We start from the raw sequence: 25553 nt of genomic DNA, 5'->3' as shown, positions 1-25553 counted from the left end.
CTCGCGGGGAACGAGCTGGGAATCGGCCGCGGCGAGATTGAACGTGTCGGATCTTATCAATCGAGCCGCATCAGCCGTGTAGACTTGGCTTTTGTGCTATACAAATATATAATAATAATTTGCAGCTGAAGGTGGGGATGAGTACCACTGTCCAGATTGGGGCCATACTGCGCTCTGCATCTCCTCAAATTCTGCTGGATCTTCAGGTTCCTGGGGCCCCTGGCCACTTCACAGCTTGGTTTTGGTACCAGATCTGAGACCAGGCATGGGAAGGTGTAGTTGATAGTCATTATGTCCATAGCTGCCTTCTTATCCCATGGTGGTTCCTCCACAGATCTCAGTAGAGTGGTGTTAGTAATGGCACCTAGTGCTTACCATCTATTAAATACACAGTCAATCTACAGGTTAACTTTAATGGTTGATGGCCACACTGGTACAATGGTACTTTTATGTAGCATTACGTACCACTTTTTAATCCGTTTCATAGCAGGTTAATTCTGTTAATCTTTTAGATTTTAAATACTGAAATCATGTATCTGAAAGGTGTTAAACTGTTAACATTGGCCTGGAGACTTTTAAGTGAATGAACCTTTGTAAGTAGTGAGCCCTTTCAGGAAATATTTTTGTCATCTTGCCTAGTGACTGCCAATGGCCCAAAATACTGCCAATACTCTATGCTATTTAGCTATGCTCGGAGAGCGGACACTGGGTAGAAAATTACTGCTTAATTAAAGCTGCTGCTGGACCCTTGGTTTGCTAATCCCATCTTTTGTTTCCTTGTTGGGGCTGATTAACATGTTAGGTGGAAATGTGTTGCATTTTATTATACAGTTATATTTCACTAATAGTTACCACAGTGCTTTATAGACTATACTGATAAATGCAGTAATCACTATCTGTACCTCAAACACTACCTGTACCTTAAAGAACCTCACAATCTAAATGTCCCACTCTAATCAAAGTATAATATCACTAACATTGTGTAGCTCCAATTTGAGGAGAAGCCAGTTAACCCATGCAGACACAGGTAGAACACACTAAACCACTTCAGCTTTCAGGGTTGTTGGCACCCAAGCAATTTTCACATTTTAATGCTCCTCCCATTCCCAATCCTAAAACAAAATCTATTTTTCAATTTGTCATGGTTATAATAATACCACATATCTCTCAGTTGATAGCTAGTTGGGCATCTAACAGGCCACTAACTCCGAAGTGTGCATGTGGCTTTGTACAAGCCTATTTTTCCAACAAAGTATTTTAGCGCCATCTTTGCATAGCCCCAGAAGAGTCTGGACTGTAGAAACATGCCACAAATGTCACCATTATGCAAATCTAACAACCAGGGCTATTCAAAAGTGGGTGTTTTGTATGTTACAGATTTGTGTAGTTTTGCCAAAAGTTTGATCATAACTTTAAATATGGCATTTTTTTCATGACAGATTGAGTTTGTCCCTACTTATTTTTATGTGACAGGTCCAAGCTATAAGATACATCAAAATGTATTCTACAACTCTTGATTAAAATAAGGTCACATAGACGTCATTTGAAAACAAACTGGATGCACAGCAATCCATTATTCTCAAGGTGCGCTTATGGCTTTTTTGCATTCAGATTGGGGCTGGTTAGTGTTTGGAGTAGGTGGTGGATGTTTAGTGTTAGGAGTAGGTGGTGGATGGTTAGTGTTAGGAGTAGGTGGTGGGTGGTTAGGGTTAGGCATAGTTAGCAGAAGGTTCAGGTGAGAGTTAAGGTACGGTGCATGTTAGTAGAATATTGGTTAAATTACTATAGTGGATAATAAACATCTGTAAAATTACAGAAATTCCTTTACCATTATTTTGTGCCTATTACTGTCATTTTTGTGCCAGTTTTTCCTTGTGGCTCTATTATAGATACACCCTATCTATGCTTAACACTAATATTTATCTATGCCTAACCCTATCCACCCCACACAGACTCCTAACACTAATTCTCCTCAAACTATACCTAACACTAATGGGCGCCGCCATAGGCACCAGGGCTGTGGAGTCGGAGTCGTGGAGTCGGGCAATTTTGGGTGCCTGGAGTCGGAGTCGGGAAAAAATGCACCGACTCCGACTCCTAATGAATTTGTAACTGTAATTAAAATAGAAAATATGATAAAATGTTCTATTTCTCAGATAATAGTCATTAAAAATAATGTATATATACAGTATATATACAGTAATAGCTGTGCTTAGTCCACGAAAATGAAATAAACCAATCAAAATTAGTTACTTGTGCTGCTTCAATAAAGCAGTCCCTGTATTTTTAAGGTCAGATATACATATCTGATTGTGACTGTATATATGATGTGTACACAGGAATCTCTTATATATACTAAATAACATCTATGCTGTAAGACTAAAGCCTGATGTGTAGCTGTGTCACTAATAGAGATGGTCAACGAGATGGAAATAATTCTGCATTGATGCTGATTTATGCAAATGTATGCACTCCCTTTGCTGATGAAATCAAATAATGTGATATGTTATTAAAATTTGGTTTGGTGACTACAAATTAAAGGGTAACTGAAACGGATGAAAAGTAAAGTTTTATACATACCTGGGGCTTCCTCCAGCCCCCTTCAGGCTAATCAGTCCCTTGCTGTCCTCCACCACCCGGATCTTCTGCTATGAGTCCTGGTAATTCAGCCAGTCAGCGCTGTCCGGCCGCATGCCGCTCCCACAGCCAGGAACATTCTGCACCTGCGCAATAGTGCTGCACAGGTGTAGTATGCTCCTGGCGGCGGAGTGTGTGCATGCGCACTACGCCTGACTGGCTCAAGTACCTGGACTCATAGCAGAAGATCCAGGTGGTGGAGGAGGACATCGAGGGACTGATTATCCTGAAGGCGGCTGGAGGAAGCCCCAGGTATGTATAAAACTTTAATTTCATCTGTCTCAGGTTTACTTTGTTACACAGTAGTACTATACTCTACATATGCACTCCCCACAGAGCTGCAGGGAATCCACTGAGAATGCTGTCCACATTGAACACAGAGGTGTTGTCTGTTTACAATCTCCTCATTCCCCTGTAGAGTACCTGCACATCATTCTTATATGTACCCACACTTACATTGCCTAGGGCCTGATAGATGTTCTTTGTTCCGGTTTGTACCTTTTACAAGTACTCTTACCAAGGACTAGTTTTAGTCTAAAGGGAATAAATATAGTAGTCTACATATCCTTCTCACTTCAGTTGACTTGTAAAATTCCTAAGCGTTGGCAGTTAAGAGAAGAATTTCATGTTACATACTTTTAATCAACAAAATTGTAATATGCAAATTAGAGGAGTCGGAGTCGGTGGAATCCTAAACTGAGGAGTCGGAGTCGGTGGATTTTTGGACCGACTCCACAGCCCTGATAGGCACCCATGTAAAACACCCCTAATAGCAGCTATAACAGTAAATTTGGTCTGGAATTGCCTGATAAAATAATAGGCGACTGAACAGGCCACTATTTAAACTATTAAAGGGGCACGATGGCAAAAAATTGTAAAATTTAAAATATGTGCAAACATAGACAAATAAGAAGTATGTTTTTTTCAGAGTAAAATAAGCCATACATTACTTTTCTCCTATGTTGCTGTCACTTACAGTAGGTAGTAGAAATCTGACAGAAGCGACAGGTTTTGGACTAGTCCATAGATAGAAGTTATTAATTTCCTGGGGCAGTGGTCAATCGGTGGCCCATAGTGTTGCACTGCGTTGAACAGTGCAAACCTGCAGTTTAAGCAATTTTTAAATATATTTCCATGCTGGAATCTATTGTAAATCATTCTGCAGTGTTAGGATGCAATTGATTCCACTCTGAATCAATTTTGATCAGAAAGGAATTGATCATTTGGGACCGTTGAGCAAAAATCTGATAGATTAGCTAAACAATCAATATCTACTCATTAGTTGTTTATGTTGACTCCCAGCTTGCAGCAATGTATACTTGGTTTGTTCTATATGATGCCCTAGTATGACACACTATAGAGACACATTGGTAGAACAGCTACGTGGATAATCTTTCATCATCCTGGCTGGTAGATACCACGGCAACCCATCCAGCTTTCCAGTATGTGTTTTGTGGAGCAATAATTGCCTTATTTCACTGATGCAAGAACTTCAGACATGGCCTTCTTTATACAGCGCTGTATTTCTATGTCCCCTACTAATAAATAGAAATAATAATTATGACCAATGAGGTTTTTTTAATTGTACCTGTCTGAAATAAAACCTTGAGAAGCAGCTGTGAATGCCAGAGGGCTACTGATCTCTGTGTTGTTGGCATAGATTGCTCTAAAGTAATAAAGCTTTGGTGAAAAACCTGAAAGAATCTGAGGCTTTTCTTACAGTAGTATTTAGGCAATAAGTGTAGGTCAGCCGTTTCTAGTGAATAAGAAGGGCTGCAGGTGAAACACAGAGGACAGTGCTAAGAGAATGCTTCCACACCACAATATGTAATAGACAAGGCTGTCTAGCGCACATCACAGCTCTGGTGCCTGTCCATTACCTGTATAATTGGTACCTGTGTGATTTGTGTGCTGGAGGTGTTGCATCTTGACTGAACTCCTGTACTGTGATTGCAGAGAGATGTGAGCATTAATCTATCGTGTGTCAAGGCTGTGCTAATCTCTGGGGCATCTATAAAATACAGATGACGTCAGGTAGCACTGAGCGTTTCCTGTTGTTTCAGTGTAAATACTGAACCCTTCAGTTGTACACAGGGCCCCTCCACAGGGAAGATGGAGTCCCAGAAAGGCTATCAGTTCTGTTACATCTGCTAATCTAATGTGAACTTTGCTTTTATTGCACAGTGCATGTACGTTCAGTAGGCTTGTCTAACCCTAAAATAATCATTTTACCTTCATGAATAACTTCTGCAAGTCTTTGAAATGCCTGTACTATGCTACAGTTATACCTTATCTGCCTGTAGTATTTATTGCTAAATACAGCAGTGAGTTTATGTCAGTGTGTAACCGTACTGATACTGCTGCATTCAGGGCTGTCAGCTTTGTGAGGTGAAAACATGCAGACATGACACTGACTCTCCTGACTGCACATTTCTGCCACATGTGGTTTGATGCTGTCCCTCTGTGCGACTCTGTAATAAACTGAGATGGTGGTGGAAGGGGAACTACAATGGGTAAATGTTAATCAGGCATATCTTGCACAGACCATCTGTCGCGTCCGGTTCTCCTAGCAACAACAATAACTGTGTTGAGGGTCACTTGCTAATCCCAAAGTACCTCGGGCCCCCCTAGTGATCATTGCAGACTTGCATATTAGCTCGCTTGTCTGTTTTTCATTTTACTTTCTTACACACTAGCTTTGCCTGACTTTCCGATGCATAATGCATTTCGCTGTGCCTTCAGTATCGCTATCTGTGGCATATGTGAGAACTTCACTCTTTTAACAGCACATGGAAGAGACTGTGGAGTGGAAACCGAGGATACAAGAGGGAGGGTGCATGAAAAGGAAGGGGGAAGAATGAAAGGGGGATGTCCTGTGACATTGAGAAAAAGACAGCTATAATAAAAAAGGACACAGATACAGAGAGGTCACGTGACATTCTACTGCTCAACGGCAGGATATTTACAGCCTAATCCCATTGTGTCCACTCAACCTTATCAGGCTTTGGGCACCTCTAGCTCTGCTAATGGCCAAGCTAGTTAAAGCTCCTTTGTGTATGTGTAGCTTTTATCCACAGCTTACCACCTTCCCCCTGCATTTTTGGGGGGATAATTATTAAAAAAAAAACCTCTTCTTTGTCAACAATAGAGTATAACTCACAGATGTACACATATTATCTGATCAAAGCTGTTCATATTTCAATACAATTCACTGTTTCCACACCTTCTATTTTGGCAAGGTGAGAAGTCATGTTACTGCATTGAATGCAAAGTTCTTCAGGTGACAGAACTGATGCCATTGTTGTGACCTGACGGTACACTTCTCAGGAAACGGGAACAGGATTTATATGCCTGAGAAGACAATAGAGATGATAATGAGTAACTTGTGAATGAGAGAATGTATAAATCAGTGCAGTGTGTCTTTCAATCAACAAAGCAAACTCATTTAAAAAATGGGATCAATCACTTATCAGTCACTGTTTCATGATAAGGAATTGGCTGGATATTCATATATTTCCTGTGGAGTTGAATGGTGTAAAAGAGCAGGTAATTTGAGGTAGCCTTCCTTGGGTGAATGCATTAATGATCAATAGATATTATCGCTTCTCCTGGGATTGATTTATCAGGTGATCAGTTTGCATGTCTATGATTGGCTGGTCTGAATCATGTGAACATTACTTCCTTTTGTTTCCTGTGTAAGCTAATCACCTGATAAATCAATCATGTATTTTTCTGTGAATTATCTATGTAAGAGACATTCTTGTAAGAGATGTGATCATCTCTAGTGATCAGCTTTACAAAATCTAACCTGGCCCACTGTATTCTGCCCTTCCAGGGAAGCTGTAGGAGTCAGGGGGAGTACAGGTAGGCCTACAGGTCATTGTTGCCTGATACTATAGCTGGACCACCTCTGGGAAGTACACCTACTTAATTCTCGCCCGAGACCAGTGGTGTATGGTGCTCATAGTCTGTCTATGGGGAAAAATGTGCCCCATATAGATACTTGCCTCTGTAGAGGGAAGCCTCTGGGTAGTCTTCCCCCCAATCCCATAAGCCTCCTCTGATGCAGTACTGCACTCCCCAACCTTGTTGACCAGGGCTTCTCGAATGGTGCATTCAGCCGTGCCTCCTGTCTGTGAACGAGCATGGCCACATTGCGCCCTGCCTCGAGTAGCATGGAGCCACTCAGGCTTGGCTTTTTCTGTTGAGCCAGAGTGGCTCCCTTCTACTGTGCAGGTGCAAGGTGTCCTGCACATGCGCAGTATGGCCACGCTCATTCACGGATGGGTGCAGGGCCGCAAACACCCAGAGAGTCCAAGCGTGGGATCGTGGGACCAGAGAAAAAATCCTGGCCATGCAGGATTTACAAAGCTATCTTTGTAGTACAGTATACAATAATAAAATTGTGTTACGTTAAAGAGAACCTGAGGCGTGTTTGACAAATCACATTAGGACACACAGGCCTGTTCCATGTACAATGACCTGCCTGTGTGTCCTTCTATTGTGCCTCCAGCCCCTCCCCCGGGCTCTGCCATCCCACCTTAAAAAAGCGCAAGGCTAGCGACGCATAGATTGTCGCTAGCCTGCTATTTACCTCAGCCATTCACTCATCGCCGCTCCCCCGCCTCCTTTATTACATAGCTCTCCCGCTTGTGTCCCTTCCCTCCTTGCCTCCGTAAGCTTCCTCCAATCGGCTTACAGAGGCAGAGAGGGAAGGGACACAGGTAGGCGAGCTCTGTAATACAGGAGACGGGGAGCGGCGGGTGAATGACAGGCAGAGGTAAATAGCAGGCTGGCGACAATCTGCGCATCATTGTTTTTTAAGGGGGACAGCAAAGCCCGGGGGGGGGGGGGGAGCAGGAGGGGCTGGAGGCATACTAGAAGGACACAGAGGCAGGTCATTGTACACAAAACATGCCTCTGTGTCCTAATATGATTTGACAAACACGCCTCAGGTTCTCATTAAGTTTGACTTTATTTGTTTTAATTTTTTTTTAATTATTGTATTTCAACAGTAAAGGACAACTGAGGTGGGAATAAAAAGCTGAGGTTTACATACCTGGGGCTTCTCTCACTCCGTGTCCCTTCAGGTTGCTTGGTGTACTTCCGGTCTCATCCTTTGTGCTGCTGTCCCTGCTCCCCAGCTAGACTTGGCCGCGCACCTCAGTCGCTCTTCCATGATTGGGAGTGTTCAGCATATAAGCAGTTGCAAGTCTTTACAAAATGCGTAGAACCCTTCTGGCTACAGGAGCACAATCAAGGAGGCTCAGAGCCACGCATGTACAGTAGCCTGTGGCTAGTGTAGTCAGTTAGCTTTCAGAGGGGGCAGCTGCACAACACAACAATGACTGGGACAGTAGGAAGCCAAGTGACCTGAAGAACTACATGGGGCTGGAAGAAGCCCCACGTAAGTAAAACTGAACCTTTTCCCCCAACCTCGGGCAAAAAAGTTTATGGTGGGAATTTAATAAGAGGTATTGTACAGTATGTTAGGCCTATTTTAAATAGAAACTCTCAAGCAAACAGAAACCACATCTTTTCGGCATTTACCAATCCCCGTAGGTGCCGGATAACTGAGATTCTGCTCTACACACGACACTGTGATTTTAATGAGATTACGCTAGATAGGGTACAAGTCCTGCTGGTGTTCATAGAGGACAGCATTATGTAGTGTGAGAGTTGTAATCAGACTTCAAGCTGCATAGTTGTGGATGAACTGAGCTACTCCAGCTGGTAATGAGGTGACAGGTGTATTGTATCCAAAACAGAATCTTGTTAATCCACATGTGTGTTACACCTGTTATAGCTGCCTGCAGCCTGCATTGTAATTGGTTATTAACTCCATGTGGTCCCTTGGGTAGACCCTGTACATTACAAGCTGATAAAATCACAGTCCAGCTGCTGTAAGACTGAAGGAAAACTGGGGGCAGCAGTGCCAGGGCACAGGTGACCTTTTCATTGCCAGAACAGGCAGGAGCTTGTCATCCAAACACACTTAAAAGCAGCAGCAATATGAAATATAGATGTGTTTATGCTGGTGTTTGTGGCTTTAGGGACTGCTATTTTAGATGGGTGTTTCCTGGCATAGCTGCAGTATTACTCAGGATGAGATCCTGTGCCTTTTGCAGCACAATTGGCATTGCTGCCAGGCACAGTTACTGAAAAAAGAACTGCCTTTTCCCTGCTTGTAAAGTAGAGGGAGTGATTTCAAAAGAACATATCCAGAGATGTGTATGTAGTAAAGTGCAGCTGTGTTCTCCACAGGCCTCCTGTCATGTGCAGGAGAATAAATATGCTATTTTCTCTACACATCATTGGATGTTAGAAATAAGCTCAGCTCCAATTCACCCTTCTTCACGACTGCTATCTATTAGGAAATAACTTGCCCCACTTGTTCAGTCATTAGAGAGACTTCCACTGGTAAACCACTTCTGGAATGCCCACCTACCTGGCTCTTTTGCTGATCCGGTTGGTTGAGTACTTTAAATCCGCTATCTAGGACTAGGTAAGCAGTATATGGCAGTTCCACAGTATTTCACTAGCGGCATGCTTGTTCCAGATCAGTGCCTTAGAAAGTAAAGAAAACAGAGAGACATCATAACAGCCTGGCAGCCAGCTTTGTTTCCATGTTCCAATACAAGTTGCCTTATTAACTGACCATCAGAAGGGAGTATTTGCCTAAGGTTTATGGGAATAGGAACTGAGGTGCCGAGATCTGTCCTTTGGAATCTCTGAAAGATATCATGGCTGAGGTGAATGAAAACGTGTGTGGCAGTTTGTAGGTGAATAAAAATCTTGGTGACTTAAAAGGAATAGTATTGACACTGCACTTGTTGATGTGGACAGTGGAAATGCCAGTCTGTTTAGAGATGAACTCCCCTTATTGTTCAGGCTTCCTCTTTCTGTAATGATATTTGCAGTTTATACATTATCAGTGAGATGCTGCTGTTGAAAGATTCTGGAAATTACCATTTGCTAACTTGTAGCTGCCAGCGTAGATTGCTAACTGGAAATTAGTCGGAGCTCCTGGCCAAGATTTTGCGTTGACAGTTGGTAAGGTTGCCTTAGGTCAACCTGTCATTTCGGTGGACAAGAAAGTCAGGCTACCTGAGTGTTATTAATTGCTTGAGAGAGAGATTTAACCCCTATTAACAACTTGAATAATTTAAGATCGGCCTATTGCTGGTATAGCAGATGTTTCTAGTGAGTTAAACATCTAGTTCTCAAGCAATTCATCTTGCTGTGTAGCCCAGGCCTCCCAGATAAGACTGCTGTTCACTACTGCAGGAGCGTTCTGAGAGTTTGTTGGGAAATGAGGTCTAATGAGCTTAGGTCTGGGCCACACTAGTAAGATTAATCACTCGACATCTTACACTTAACTCCTTGTAGGCAATTGCTTTGTCTGCAATATTCTGTTTTTAAATGATACAATATTAAATGGTAAGCAGTGGAATCCTTGATCTGGATTATTTGCTATGCACAAAGCTTTGTACATTGTAGAATAATTGTTTCATTAACCCTTAGGCTGCTGCCGAAGTCTATAGGTGTTATTGCAACCATACGCCACGGAGCTTTATAATGCAATACTACTTCTGCCTGCAGCGGATGTCTATAGGCCATTTTTGTGTCCCCATTATATCCCTGCTCCACAGGCATCTAAAAGGTGTTTAGTACAAAGTCAAGACAAAAGGCAGGACATTTAATAAACACAATACACACATACCTGCCACTGGCGTGTAGCTTTTGCAAAAAAAATATCTGGCAGTCTAAAGGTTAATGTTATATTATCTGTTGCTACCTGTGGGCTCTTTTGAATTTTGTATGCTTGTTCTTGCTCCTTTCCTAACAATGAAATCTCTGTGGCCAAGCCCCGTTGACCCCCTCAGTGATGCACCACCACAGCAATGGACAAGGCAGCACAACTGTGTATACGAGAACACACCATATTTGGATATGGCCTGTGGCGGTGTTGAAATCTATTGAAAATCTATGTGCAGCATGTGGAAGGATTCTTTCTCTCAGTGATCAGATTTAGGGCTGGTTCACACGGGCGCCTGCTGAGCTTTCGTGTTTAAAAGCTAGCTTTTGAAGGCTTTTGGGAAGCATTTAAGGCTAGCAGTTCTGGTCTCTGCTATTGTTTCCTGGCATTTACCGCCTCTGAAAGCAATATGTTGCTTTCGAGACTAGACGCAACGCCGGGATCTACCGCCAGGCTTTCATGAAAGCCTGCAAGAGCCAGCTCTAAATGCTCCCATTCACTTGAATGGGACGGTGGTAGATCCCAAAAAACGCCGCGTCTGAAACGCTGCGTTAAACGCCACAAAAACGCCCGTGTGAACCAGCCCTTATATCAGATCGATCTGTTTGCCACATTGTGTGACGTGTTTGTATGGCAATCTTAATACTAATAAGGTCAGCCTCGGTTTTAGTCACCACCTATCAGCTGCTCCCGTCCACCGGCTGGACACTCGGCACAGGCGGTGGACAGGCGGCACCCCCTTGGAGTTGTATCTGAGCATGACGGTTTCTGTGAGATGGGTTTTCTCCACTGGGTTGCCATGAGACGATTTTTTTCCCACCGGGCAATGCTGCCGCATGTCAGCGCTTTACACGGGTGGTGTTACAACCACTGCCATTCGGCTGCATTTTAATTGTCATGGGTTGCAGACAGGATGCTAAACTGCTCGACAAACAATCAGTTCAGATGTCCATGGAAAAGAGGCCTGCTAGTTAAAGGTTTGTCTTATAGGAAGGGACAACATCACTACAGTAAAGCCACCTGTCAGATAGCACCCCTTGAGGATTTAAGTGGCCCCCCCTTGGATTTTTTTGCTGCCGGGTATTGCGCCGTGTGTCAAATATGACATGTGTGGTGTTACAAATCACTACCATTCAGCTGCATGTTATTGTAGCTGAATAATACTTGTGATGGCAGCTGGGAAGCTGAACTGAATGACAAGCGAACAGCCACCTGTAGATGCAGGCAGCAAGTGCTTTTCAGTAGGAATGGAGGCAACAAGTGGCTAGCTGTACCTCTCACTGGTGCAGGATGAAGTAGAGAAGCTGTGATCAGTCACAAATAGGATGGCTTCCCACCCTGCTGAAGAGTTTTGGCTGATGACTGCATGTTTCCATGGAATGGACCGTTTCCTGGATTCAATGTTTCCAGGCTGTTCACCGAGGGAGCTGTGTGATCATCACTTATTACACTGGATTGCTACTCTATGGTGTACACAGCATACATAGGCAGTGCCAGACAAGTATGCAGCATATGCATGTCATAATATTTATTTTCCCACTTGTGAAAACTTTTTGCCTACCTTCCTGTAATCGTCACTCTTTTTATTCCTCTCCCTAACCTTGTGTATTGCTCCCTGAGATTTAATCTGTGTGAAACTATATCTGTTTCCTAACTCACCAATCCGACTGGAAAAACAGCTCCCTGGTTCCTATGTTGTGTGTGACTGAAGTAGAGAGCGAGACAGGGCAAAGCACAGCGAGAGGGAGAATGTAGAAAAACGGGTCGTAACACCAAATATACAGTATAAACACTATAGGGGCACATAGGAATGTGCAGGGACTGTTCTCCGGTTTCTCTGATAGCATTGGCTGCTCTTACTTCATGTTTAGCATCATCCTGCAGGACTGCGCTGTCTATGTTTATCACAGGGCTGACTGCCTATACATTGTAATTAATTATGTGGCATTGTTGTGTACATAAAAGCGGGAGGGCTATCGCCCTGGAAATTAATTGTGTCTAGGAAAGCAGTCATGTAGAATAATTACTGTGGTAAAACGTTCTATCACATACAAGTGGGCAGTATTAATTGGCAAATTACCATACGGTGTAATTACTGTGTTCCCTCAGACCCCTCTGCCACACACTGAATTGGGGGAATATGACTTTTATAACTCTGGTCTTGGAAATTCAGGGTGATCATGTCCACTGCACTCTGTATATGTTAACCTTTATTTGTTATGGAGAAACTACCATATATTGTCATTCAATGCGTATTTCCAGTTAAAGTGATTCGAAAGAAACTGACAGCATGCTGCCTTCCCCCCTCAGACACAATATTTATATTAGGCAGCCACAGACATACATGTGGTAATGCATAGCAATGTTTCACAAGAAAGTATTTAGGGGTGTGTAAAGGCTTGCTGCTAGCTCACGAAACTGCACCTTGGTATACAGTAATCTCAATGCAGGATATTGCAGCAACAAATCATCTCAATATCCCGCACACAGTCTCCCTGGACTCACTTCCTCATGTCCCCAGCTTCTCACAAACTTCCTTCCTTCTCCTCTGCCTATCACTGAGACATTAGCCCTTCAGTAACCTTACTGTTTAATTAAAGGGAACCTGTGGTGGAAGACATATGGAGGCTGCCATATTTATTTACTTTTAAACAAAGAAGGTTGTTTGGCTGTCCTGCTGATCCACTGCCTCCAAAGGTAGCATACACATTTTTAAAATTTCTTTTTAATTCAAAAATGACAATCATTGTTTTTCTGATTGATTTTAACATTTAAGAAATCTGACCAATGTAGCACACGTTTGCTCAGTTGTTGCAAATTGGTGCAAAGTTACCTCCATTTTGCCACAATTCTGTTTGCAATTCTCTTTCAGTGAGCGATTCTTGTTTCCTGTATGCAATCGCTAATACATTTTGCCACGCTTTTCAGTATGAAACAGACTAATGCTGGGAATACACGGTTAGATTTATGCGCCAGATCGAGCCGCTGGCTCGAACCCGGCGCATCCCCGCCGGCGCCTGGATCAATTCCCGCTCGTTACCGCGGGCGCTCCTTATCTTCCGCTTGTTTTCTTCCCATTGTCCGCCCGCGGGTATCGAGCGGGGAATCGAGCGCCTCGCTGATCGGACCTGTCGGAAAGTATCGAGCCACCAGCGGCTCGATTGATAAGAAACCATCTAACCATGTATTCCCAGCATAAGCCTCTGGGCTGCTGTGTCGGATTCTGTGCTGCTGCTACTGCTGCTGCTTTTACTCTGCTCTTTTCTAGGCTGCTGTGGCGATGCTGTGTCTGATCCTCCTGTCTACAGTATTATATTATGCTACTGATATTAAAGGCTATATATCTCTGCACTCATGGATCCCCCTAGCTACCTCTGTGCCAAATTGCAGCCTCTCAGCCCCACTGGTTCACAAGATACCTTCAATATTCTCTGTGGAGCTGTAATTTTGCACATATGTAGTTTGGGGGGCCCCCACCTACAAAATTTGGAGTGTGTATGAGAGCTGAGATATCGAGCCTTTAATATCAGGAATGATCTGTATGTGATGTAATTTCCAACAAGGCTGTGCATCAGTCGTCCAAATTTTAATTAGGGCTACAGAGTGGGAGGGGTTCCAATTTTAAGCTGGACTTTTTTCCCACCTCTGAGAACTGGGTTTTCCCTGACAAACCTCCCATCAGCTTTACAATGGTGGTGAGTTAATTTCCGTCTTACAGTTCCTCTTGAAGTTACCTGAACTTAACCTGATGTTGGATGGGCCTATACTCTATGTGATAACATACTGCACCCTCTCAAATCTACCACTTTCATATAGTATGGAGTAAATACAATGCAAACTTTTCTTATATTGTCCAAGGAACAGTATCAGAGATGTTAGTGAAAAATAGACTTTACCACAGTGAACGTGCTAAAGCTATTCTTACAAAATGGCAAGTGGCAGTTTACACCCTTATAAATAGGAATACCCTGTTAATTTCTATTTTTCCTTTAAATTCAGTGTAATGCTGTAGGCTGCGGCCAGTGAACTGGAGCGGTATCAATCAGACGGCGCAAGCCAGTTCACCACCTGAGGGGGGCCTTCCCCAACTGTGGCTGCGCCTCCTGCCCCCGCACATCGCTCCAGGCGACCGCCTGTGTGCCTAGTGGGTCAGGCGCCCCTGGTGTAGTCAATAAGCAAATACAGCAAGCCCCACATACATATTAAGTACAAGGATTCATAATATTAAATTTGCATTATTTGGCAATTAGCAAAATTTTGTGCATCACAATTTTGTACTTTTTGCAATAAACATAGTTTAAGTACTATTCATTTTTTTGGCAGGCAGCATTCAGTAGTTTCTTATTGACAGGAGAGTGGGAGTTTCTTCTACAGCACAAAGCAGATCACCTGATCTAATCCTTCCACTGATGAGAGAGATTGAGTCACTCATCACCCTGTCCTACTTTCAATAAGCAGCCATTTATCATGGATGGATATATATATATATATATATATATATATATATATATATATATATATATATATATATATATATATATATATATATATATATATATATATATTGGTGTAAAAAACTATTTGCTCCCTTCCTGATTTCTTATTCTTTTGCATGTTTGTCACACTTAAATGTTTCTGCTCATCAAAAACCGTTAACTATTAGTCAAAGATAACATAATTGAACACAAAATGCAGTTTTAAATGATGGTTTTTATTATTGAGTGAGAAAAAAAACTCCAAATCTACATGGCCCTGTGTGAAAAAGTGATTGCCCCCTTGTTAAAAAATAACTTAACTGTGGTTTATCACACCTGAGTTCAATTTCTGTAGTCACCCCCAGGCCTGATTACTGCCACACCTGTTTCAATCAAGAAATCACTTAAATAGGAGCTATCTGACACAGAGAAGTAGACCAAAAGCACCTCAAAAGCTAGACATCCAAAGAAATTCAGGAACAAATGAGAAAAAAAGTAGTGTAATTGAGATCTATCAGTCTGGTAAAGGTTATAAAGCCATTTCTAAAGCTTTGGGACTCCAGCGAACGACAGTGAAAGCCATTATCCACAAATGGCAAAAACATGAAACAGTGATGAACCTTCCCAGGAGTGGCCGGCCGACCCAAATTACCCCAAGAGCGCAGAGAAAACTCATCCGAGAGGCCACAAAAGACCCCAGGACAACATCTAAAGAACTGCAGGCCTCACTTGCCTCAATTAAGGTCAGTGTTCACGACTCCACCATAAGAAAGAGACTGGGCAAAAACGGCCTGCATGGCAGATATCCAAGGCGCAAACCACTTTTAAGCAAAAAGAACATTAAGGCTCGTCTCAATTTTGCTAAAAAAATCTCAAGGATTGCCAGGACTTTTTGGAAAATACCTTGTGGACCGACGAGACAAAACGTTTTTGGAAGGTGCGTGTCCCGTTACATCTGGCGTAGAAGTAACACAGCATTTCAGCAAAAGAACATCATATCAGCAGTAAAATATGGTGGTGGTAGTGTGATGGTCTGGGGTTGTTTTGCTGCTTCAAGACCTGGAAGGCTTGCTGTGATAGATGGAACCATGAATTCTACTGTCTACCAAAAAATCCTGAAGGAGAATGTCCGGCCATCTGTTTGTCAACTCAAGCTGAAGCGATCTTGGGTGCTGCAGCAGGACAATGACCCAAAACACACCAGCAAATCCACCTCTGAATGGCTGAAGAAAAACAAAATGAAGACTTTGGAGTGGCCTAGTCAAAGTCCTGACCTGAATCCTATTGAGATGTGGCATGACCTTAAAAAGGCGGTTCATGCTAGAAAACCCTCAAAGCTGAATTACAACAATTCTGCAAAGATGAGTGGGCCAAAATTCCTCCAGAGCGCTGTAAAAGACTCGTTGAAAGTTATCGCAAACACTTGATTGTTGCAGTTATTGCTGCTAAGGGTGGCCCAACCAGTTATTAGGTTCAGGGGGCAATTTCTTTTTCACACAGGGCCATGTAGGTTTTGAGGGTTTTTTTTCTCACTAAATAATAAAAACCATCATTTAAAACTGCATTTTGTGTTCAATTATGTTATCTTTGACTAATAGTTAACGGTTTTTGATGAGCAGAAACATTTAAGTGTGACAAACATGCAAAAGAATAAGGAATCAGGAAGGGGGCAAATAGTTTTTCACACCCACTGTATATACACACACACACACACACACACACACACCACACACCACACACACCACACACCACACACCACACACCACACACCACACCCACACACCACACACCACACACACACACCACACACACCACACACACCACACACACCACACACACACACACACACACACACACACACACACACACACACACACACACACACACACACACACACACACACACACTGAACTAGACAGGAATTCACAATGAGATCTGCAGTGCTGTAGTGCTGCCCATAGAAAGTTATTCTCTGTAGCAGCAGAGAGGAGTTGGGCAAGGTCAGTCCTGTGCATTTAGTGAAAGCTTAGTCGTTGTCTCATCCAAGCTCTTTCCTGACTACCTGATATTGGGACAAGAGCAAAAGAGTGGACAGTGTAAATAATGGTATTCAGTCTAAGCAAGCTGCAGCTGTCATTCACATAGGAGGGCAGTTTTGCAAACCCAGCAAGCCAGGTAATAAAAATAATAATGCAAGAAACGGTATAGTGCATTGCAATGCAAAAACAACTTTTTGGGGAAATCCAAATGATATAGAGAAAATCCTGCAATGAGAAAACATGAACCTGGACTAGTAGTTTACAACATTTAGGCCTTGTTCACATTACAAATGGCTAGCGCAATCACAAGCGCTGAGCGATTTGTTGAGCGATTTTGAAAGCACTTTTCCCTGTGCTTTGCGCTTAGAAAAGTGCTTTTGTAAGCGCTTTTGCTGAGCGATTTAATTTTTACACTACCTGATGTCAGTCAGGAAGTGAACTCTTGTACTCGGAAATTTATAAATACAATGTATTTATTCATTAAAGCACTCGGGAAATCGCAATTCAAATCGCTTTTTCAAGCGCTTTGCGATTTCCCTCTACTTTCTATTGAACACAAAAGTTCAAAAAATGGTACAGGAGCTGCGTTTGCGATTCAATAGAAAGCAGAGTGCTCATATATGAACATTCCTATAGGAAATCATTGCACAAGCGATTTTAGAGCGATTTAGAAAATAGACAGTGTTTACAAAAAAAAACCCCGCAAATGCTCATAGTGTGAACAAGCCCTCAGAAATAATCTTCATGTTGTATTGAGCTGGTCACTATCATATGTAGATTTACAAAATATATGTCTATCTGTTGTAAAAAACTAAAGCAAAACCAATAAAAAGTACACGGATTTCACTCTTATGAGCTGGATTGATTTTCAACCTTTCATCCATCCATAGCCATCTTCTTCCTAATGCCATAGTAACAGCTCTGAAAAGTAACCCTGCAGATAAGTGCTTCTTCAGCAGGCCACCAAATTGCTCTTCTTCCAGTCATACTGTCATGGGAAAGGTTAGTGATTTGTAAATATGTCAACCACAGACACTTCTCTTGCTATCCCATAATTTCTGTGACTGGAACAGAGGGATGGAGTGTCCACTTGCAAGAGGAGTTAGCAAAAATCTTTCAATTAGTCAATATGGAGGTGAGAAGGCGGCTTAGGATTCCTGAATGTGGAGACTTTCTCTACAGGTAATTTTTAATGTCACCACAGATCTGATTTAAACCCAAAACTCTGCGTTTTCAGGATCTGGGAAACAGATTGTATAAAGATTCTCCTTGTTTTGGAGCTGTCGTTGCCTGTCTTGCTAATGTTTTGGATGACATAATTTGTGTAGGGTTCTATTTTTGTATTATGCTTTGGATAAACTTTGTAATTATTTTAGAATGCTGAAGAAAAAGATGTGCAAAATGATAAAAATGCATTTTGTTTCATTATGACTAAGGATAGTCAATGAGATATAAATTATCCCTAGTTGATGCAGGAATGGATTATGCAAATGCATGCATCTTGAAAATTGATCAATCAGATCCTGCCATGATGGAATTCAATTTATTCATTTTCAGGCTGCATACATTTGCAAAACGAATTTGCATAACTTTGCATGAACTATTTACATCTGTTTGACCCAGTCCCACTGGTTCAACAGGGATCACATTAGATCAGAGCCTTACAAATCTATCAGACTGATCAAACGGGTCAACTATTTCTCAACAGTTCTTGGTATTCATGCGCAATACCACTTGCAGGTACTTTGTAGCACCTAAGCATTTCTGGTCTGTATCTTTCTAAAATGTGTTGTATTACAAATAATCTGTTCTGGCTTCTGTCATCTTCAGATGCACCAATTTGTAGGACACCCCCAGGCGGTACAGAAGAGCAAAGGACACAACATGACCTTATGCCATATATTGATGACTCCCCAAGCTCTTCCCCTCAGCTCAGTGCCAAGAGCCGCAGTAGCAGAGACACCCTTTCATCTGGATCTCTGGACTCAAGTAAATCAGTGAGTAGGCCACTGTATGCTGACAATGAGATGGATCACTAGAGGCATTGTTGTTTTTATAATATTTGTAGTTGGCTACTTACTTTGATTATGTTGTGCCTTGTAGCTCAGTGTTCTGATACACAAGATAAATGAGTTCATAGCTAACATGTTATCTGAATATTGTTTGTAGGGTTTAATAATACCCATAAACATTACATTAAAGCCTTGTACATACATTAGATAGAACACAGCTAAGGTGGCCAGTCTGCATTGTCTTAGCTGAGAATCCTGCATTTGTGCAGATGTATGGGTGACATTAACAGACTTCATTTTCTGAACATGCGCTGTGCATTATTGTATTTAATACAACTGGGATAGCTTGGCATAATTATGTATCTATGGGTTCCATAAGCAGTGGTATGTGGTGTCAATATTATTACTGAGCCAAATATCCCTTCTGGCACTGTGGAATCCTGAACTGGTTGTACATTAGCCTTCCTGTCCTGGGTGGAGTTGTCTGGTAGATACAGGCTAATTGTTATAAAATGTAAATTGTAATGAAACTTGGCTATGTTTAAGCTCTTATCTCTATCTGCCTTGTAATCATCTATATGGTTTCATCATTTAAGTGGAACTAACATTTGTTTTATGTAGCAATGTAAATAAACCCCCCATTAATTATGTAAATATCAATATCATTTTACTCACAGTATAATTTTGCGCAAGCAGATGTTATGCTCAGTATTCAAGAATGAATGTTAACATTTAAATATGAAATGATGGCAGGACAGTTGAGTAATTACGTAGCTTGTGCCCTCCATTGCTCCCTGTGCTGCCCCCCATAGCAAGTCCCTTGTAGTGCACCCCATAGCTCCCTTGCAGTAAAGTTCTCCCTCAGTGCTCACCATAGACCCCTATATTGGCCTCCATTGTAACTCCATCAGCCCCCTTATGCAGAGATGCGGCAGAGGAGTATGCTGCAATATTACATTTTTACCTGTTCTGTCACCATGTTTCCTGTCATCCAATCACTACTCCGGTCTCCTTATGGATCCCTGCCTTCCCCTGGCCCAGTATGGTCACATGATTATAGAGTGGGATCAGTAATGACATGACTGCATAGAACCACGAGGAGGCTTGGACAGAGATCTGAGCACAGGGAGCCTAAAGGCAGGACAGATAGTAAATACTAAAGCATGCTCCGCTGCCCTTACTCATTATTAGGATGGGGGCATTAGACAGTGGTCAGGAGGAGGGCCCGAAAGCACAATGCCCAGTCATGGCTGCGAGCCTTGCAACCCCTGATCAACTACTCCTGTGGGTGTCTGTAATCTTTGGTGGGATAAAATCTACATGTCGCATTTCACCATCCTCTAACTGAAATTTAGCACGCATAATTTAGATTTTACGTTTATTGCTGGGGATTGTTTTATTTAGTGTGTACAGAATTTGTACTGTCTGTGTATACAGTCATCTGTATTGGAAGGAATAGGGGGCCTTCCTTATTTCTGTGATTTCTGTGCAGTTTTTATCGTTGTTTCCATCTAGGAGTGCCTGCATTGTAATATAGTTTGTTGTTTTTTTGCCCCCTTATGCTTTGAGTTTCCCTTTAAGTCTCCAACATCTATTCATAGTTCTCCATCTTCATATTGCTGGGTCCTGACTTATTTGTCTCCCTGCCCCCACTCAGACAAATTACTCTCAGATGTGAAGATGGGATAGGCAGACTACTAAAAATAATTTCAGGGTTTTTAATTTAGCCCACATTAAACATAAAGGCCACAATCCTTTTCATTTTTAGAAAGACTATACAGTTTCTGTATTCTGGCCTCATCTCATTATAGGGGGAAGTAAGATTTGCATTAATTTACCAGACTTGTCTACAATTTGTTTCTTTGGTGAATAACTGGAATTAAAACTTAAGCAGGGGGGCATTTGTGCTTGGCCATGTATTTCTGGTTCCCAATAAAGAAGGGTCTTCTAGTGCCCCCATGTATCAGCCTGTACTGTGTGATCTGTGTGTGTAGACTGGGGCATATTACAGTTACTTACATGCAATGCAAATGATGTATTTCCCAAGTGACCACACTGCTTGGAATTTCCCATAAAAAGCAGAAGTTCATTACTAGACAGGGAAGCCCATAGTTACATTTCCTATATACTTGCCATGCAGCTCATGTAAAATGAGGCAGTGTGAAAATGACAGTGTAGGCATTACATGTAATGGCATTTTCATACCTTGTCAATAAAAAAAATACCCTTTAAACCATCAGCAAGCAAGAAACTATTCAAAATAATTATGACAGTAATTTTTCACCTTCTTTTGGTACTTTTTCAATTGCAAAGTACAGAAAAGTTATTTTAAAGAGAAGATGAAAAATGATATCCTAGGAGAAAAAGCTAATTGCATATCTCTAGAGATAAAGACCCTTATTATAAATATTGTTATTATCATTATTGATTTATATAGCGTCAGCATATTCCATGGTGCTGTACAACAGCAGACAGGGTATAACAATACAACAGTTAATATAAGACAATGGTGGAGTACAATTGATACAGTGAACAAATCAGCTACAGGTTTTTACACAGGGGTGGGAGATTTGCACACAAATTACACAGCATTGTGAGACAAAAGGGGAAAAGGCCTTACAGTCTAATGCTGGGCATTCACGTCTCGATGCCCCCTTATCAATCGAGCCGCTGATGGCTCGATTGATAATATCCGACGTGTCCGATCACCGCGGGGATCGATTCCGGGCTCGATCCCTGCAGGCGGACAATAACGGCGAATCGAGCGGGTGATAAGAAGCGCCGGCGGGGACGAGCGGAAATTGATCCACGCACGGGCGAGCGGGGACGCGGCGGGGGTCGATCCGGCGGCTAATCGGCTGCCGGATCGACCAGTGTATGCCCAGCATAAAGGTTTAAGTAGGTTAGTAGGGGAAGGGAAGCTGTGCGTGTGATGGTAAAACATTGTGGTCAGTGGCTGAAGTGTCCTAAGTTGGACAGTATGCTTGACTGAAGAGGTGTGTTTTCAGGTTGCACCTAAAAAGGGTAAGTGTGGGTGAGTGGCGGCTGTGTTGAGGGAGGATGTTCCAGAGGAGGGGAGAGAATTGAGAGAAGTCTTGTAAGCGGGAGTGAGAAAAGGTGACCAGAGAGGAAGACCGGTGAATATTGTTAGTAGAGTGGAGATTGCATGTAAGATGGTATCTGGAAATAAGTGTATTTAGAAAAGAAGGAGCTAGGTTGTAAAGAACTTTGTCAAGGAGAGTCATGATTTTAAATTGTATCCTTTGTGGGACTGGCAGCCAGTGAAGGGACTGACAGAGTGGCATTGGGCTGGAGAAGTGGGAGGAGAGGTGGATGAGTTGTGGAGCAGAGTTCATGATGCACTGTAGCAGGGCTAAACGGTTAGTGGGGAAGCCACAGAGCAGAGAATAGCAATAGTCTAGTCCTGAAATTATCAGGGCATGCACCAGAAGTATGGTAGTATCCTGTGTGAGAAAAGGGCAGATGTGGAAGAGGTTTTTTAGGTGGAGACGACAAATGGAGTAAAGTTTGTCTAAGTGTGACTTGAATGAGAGACGTGAGTCCAGTATCACACCTAGGCAGTGAGCCTGGGAGACAAGCATTATTGAATTGCCATCAACAGAAACAGTGATGTCAGGCAGGGGCGTTGAATTGTGAGGTGGGAAGATTACCATTTTGGCCTTGTCCATATTGAGTTTTGTAAAACAGGAGAATATGAAGGAGTAGATTGCATTGAGACAGTCAGGGACACAATCTGTTCTAGTATTCAAGTCAGGTGCTGAAAGGTATTTGATACATTTTTTCTCCTAAGCTTTCTCCTAGGAGATAATTTTTATTTTCTATCTAAAATATCTTTTCAGCAGGCTGCAATTGAAAAAGTACCCAAAAAGTAGGTGAAAATGTACTGTCCAAATTATTCTGAGTATTTTCTTGCTTGCTGGTGGCATTTTATTGATAAGGTGATAAAATATCAACCAAGTGAAAAAGTTACCATACTTTATTGGGGGCCAAAGACTATACAAAAACCCCAGAAAGAGCTGATGAGCAAATACTTAAAGGAGTCATCAAGCAAATTCGGCATCATTCAAACCACCTACCTCCAGCTGTTCTATAAGTAATGCCTTGCTGGATCACACTCTCTGTTGCTGCCCGAACTCATTCATTCCCCTGCAATTTGGTCCGGTAAAATCCCTGTGCCCCGGAAGTTATTGTCCCCATGCAGGCGCAGTATTCATTTCCTGTATGTGGAACGCTGGCGCAGTTGGATCCCATTGCGTGCTTATGTATGCCTGCGCACGCGTACTGTTGCAGCGGGAGGCGTGTTTGAGCTTGCTGTCCTCGCTCGCAAGCCAAACCCTCCCTTCAGCCTCTGCCCAACAAACCCTCCCTTCAGTCTCCGCCTACCTTCATGCGTGCTCACTGCACAGCTAATCCGTGCATGAGACTCGCTGAATTGCAGGACAGGCAAGCGGAGGCTGAGGCATTCAATTGTTTCAACATAATTAGGCACACAATTAAAATAAAAAAGTAAGTTATATTACTTGGTGGGCGGAGGATGAAGGGAAGGTTTGGCTTGCGAGCGAGGACGGCAAGCTCAAACACTCCCCCGGCGGCTACTGTATGTGTGCGCAGGCTTCGTAAGTACGCTATGCGATCCAACTGTGCCAGTGTTCCACATACAATAAATTTCTACTGCGCCTGTGTGGTGACAATTACTTCCGGGTTGCGGGGGAGCCCGACCCTGAGTTAGAATCTCCGACCGGACCAAATAACAGGGAAACGATCTGTTTTTTCATGCAACAGAGGAAGCGATCCAGCACAGGAAAAGGTCAGCAACACGCATACATGCGTGTTTCATCCAACATTGTTTGCCTGATGACTCTTTTAAAGAGAACCCGAGGTGGCTCATGAAATAAATTTTTTTTTTTAAAAAAATTACCTGATCCGGCTGAGCGGATCAGGTTTCCTCCAAAACTGCTGCTCCCCGCCGCTCCTGTGGGTTGCAATGGCCCACTTTCACTTTCGTGACCTCTGGGTCACGACGCTGGAATGAGAGATTCATTCTCTCATTCACAGTGTGCAGGGAGGCTGGGAAACGGCAGGGGGCGCAGCCAGGGAGAGAGAGATGCCCAATGGCCGGTTTGTTCAACAAGGAATCCCTCTCTCACATGTTTACCTCAGAGATAGCAACAGATATTGTCGCTAATCTAGGGGGGCTATACGCGGCGGTGGGGTGGCAGAGAGCAGCGGTGTGGGGACACAGAGGCATGTCATGGGGCAGAGAACATGCCTCTGTGTCCCATTTGCCCCCCAAAAAGCCAGTGAAGAATTTATTGAGTTTCTCACACAAAAAGATACCTGACTTCTCTCCATTTATTCACTGTTTTGTACAAAAATGATCCCTTGCATTACTGGCCTAAAATACATTTTAAGGGATCAAACATGCATCAAACAATAGAGCATTGTTTATTTTGACATTTAATACTTAAAATGATGAATAAGAAGGATACCTCTAGTAAAATATAGCCTTAAATGTCTTTCTTTCCTTACAGAATGAGTTGGACATGGAGAAGGGTCTTGAGATGAGGAAGTGGGTTTTGTCTGCAATCTTGGCCAGTGAGGAGACCTACCTTAGCCATCTTGAGGCTCTTCTTTTGGTACATCATTATAATTAACATTTTTGTGCAGTGTTTCCCTCCTGAAGTGCACAATAAAATGCAACCTTTTCCTTCCTTGCAGCCAATGAAACCCCTCAAAGCTGCAGCAACCACTTCCCAGCCAGTTCTGACCATTCAGCAGATTGAAACCATTTTCTTCAAAGTTCCTGAGTTGTATGAGATCCACAAGGAGTTTTATGATGCCTTATTTCCACGGGTGCAAAAATGGAGCCACCAGCAGAGAGTGGGGGACCTTTTCCAAAAACTGGTGAGTATTAGCTTCCAGGTCAAGAAGAGGATAACATATCTGTGTTAGACACATACTGTATATCCTACTGAAAAAATGGTTTATTATAGTGTGAAAAGCATGTTGATCTTTAAATGCCTCGGAATATCCATCTTAAACTCTTATGCTCAAGCAGAGCTCATCATTTAGTTATGGACGGACAGCTAGAAGCATCTAAAGTGACATGACATTGTGCCCATAGAGTGTTACTAAATTTTATTTTGCAGTCTCCATAATGTAGAATAAATAGATATCACAGAGAAGAAGTGTACAAAGCAAGACTCCACTGAAATTTTGCTAAGCAAAGGTACTAGCTTTTGGTTCATTAACCAGCAGTCAGGAAAGCCTTTTAGTGTTTTCTTTCCTAGATCAGTGGCAATTTAGATAGTAAAATATTTTTCTGGTCATTACTATCAATAAATAAGACTAAACTCGTGCAAAATGAATTTTATGTCCTTTTTAAGCTGGAGGTCATACAGCTGTTTTTTTAGTTAATGTGCATCACTCAGGGCGGGGAGGAGAAGCAGATAGGACTAATTCTAAAATTCTGCAAGGAAATCACCCTTGAAGCCCATCTGTATGTGTCTCCATCCTTAACTTCTAATCCTGATAGGAAGTGAGTAAATCTAGCTAGCAAGAACGTCTCTGTAGAATAGAGAAGCGCTAGAATTATCTACGCCCCTGGTGC

The 25553-nt window shown here is 42.5% G+C and overlaps 1 protein-coding gene across 1 annotated transcript in view; it reads left to right on the top strand.

Annotated features, from left to right (window-relative positions):
- BCR (BCR activator of RhoGEF and GTPase) overlaps positions 1-25553 on the top strand; it is a 94368-nt gene that overhangs the window by 22894 nt on the left and 45921 nt on the right. The window contains exons 2-4 of the mRNA XM_068238341.1: positions 18741-18907; positions 24475-24579; positions 24662-24847. Coding sequence (XP_068094442.1) covers positions 18741-18907; positions 24475-24579; positions 24662-24847 — 458 coding nt within the window. The remainder of the gene's footprint in view (positions 1-18740; positions 18908-24474; positions 24580-24661; positions 24848-25553) is intronic.

This window comes from Hyperolius riggenbachi, chromosome 1 (genome assembly GCF_040937935.1).
Source record: "Hyperolius riggenbachi isolate aHypRig1 chromosome 1, aHypRig1.pri, whole genome shotgun sequence".
NCBI classification, from domain to species: Eukaryota; Metazoa; Chordata; class Amphibia; order Anura; family Hyperoliidae; genus Hyperolius; species Hyperolius riggenbachi.
This window is presented reverse-complemented; position numbering and strand designations above follow the sequence as displayed.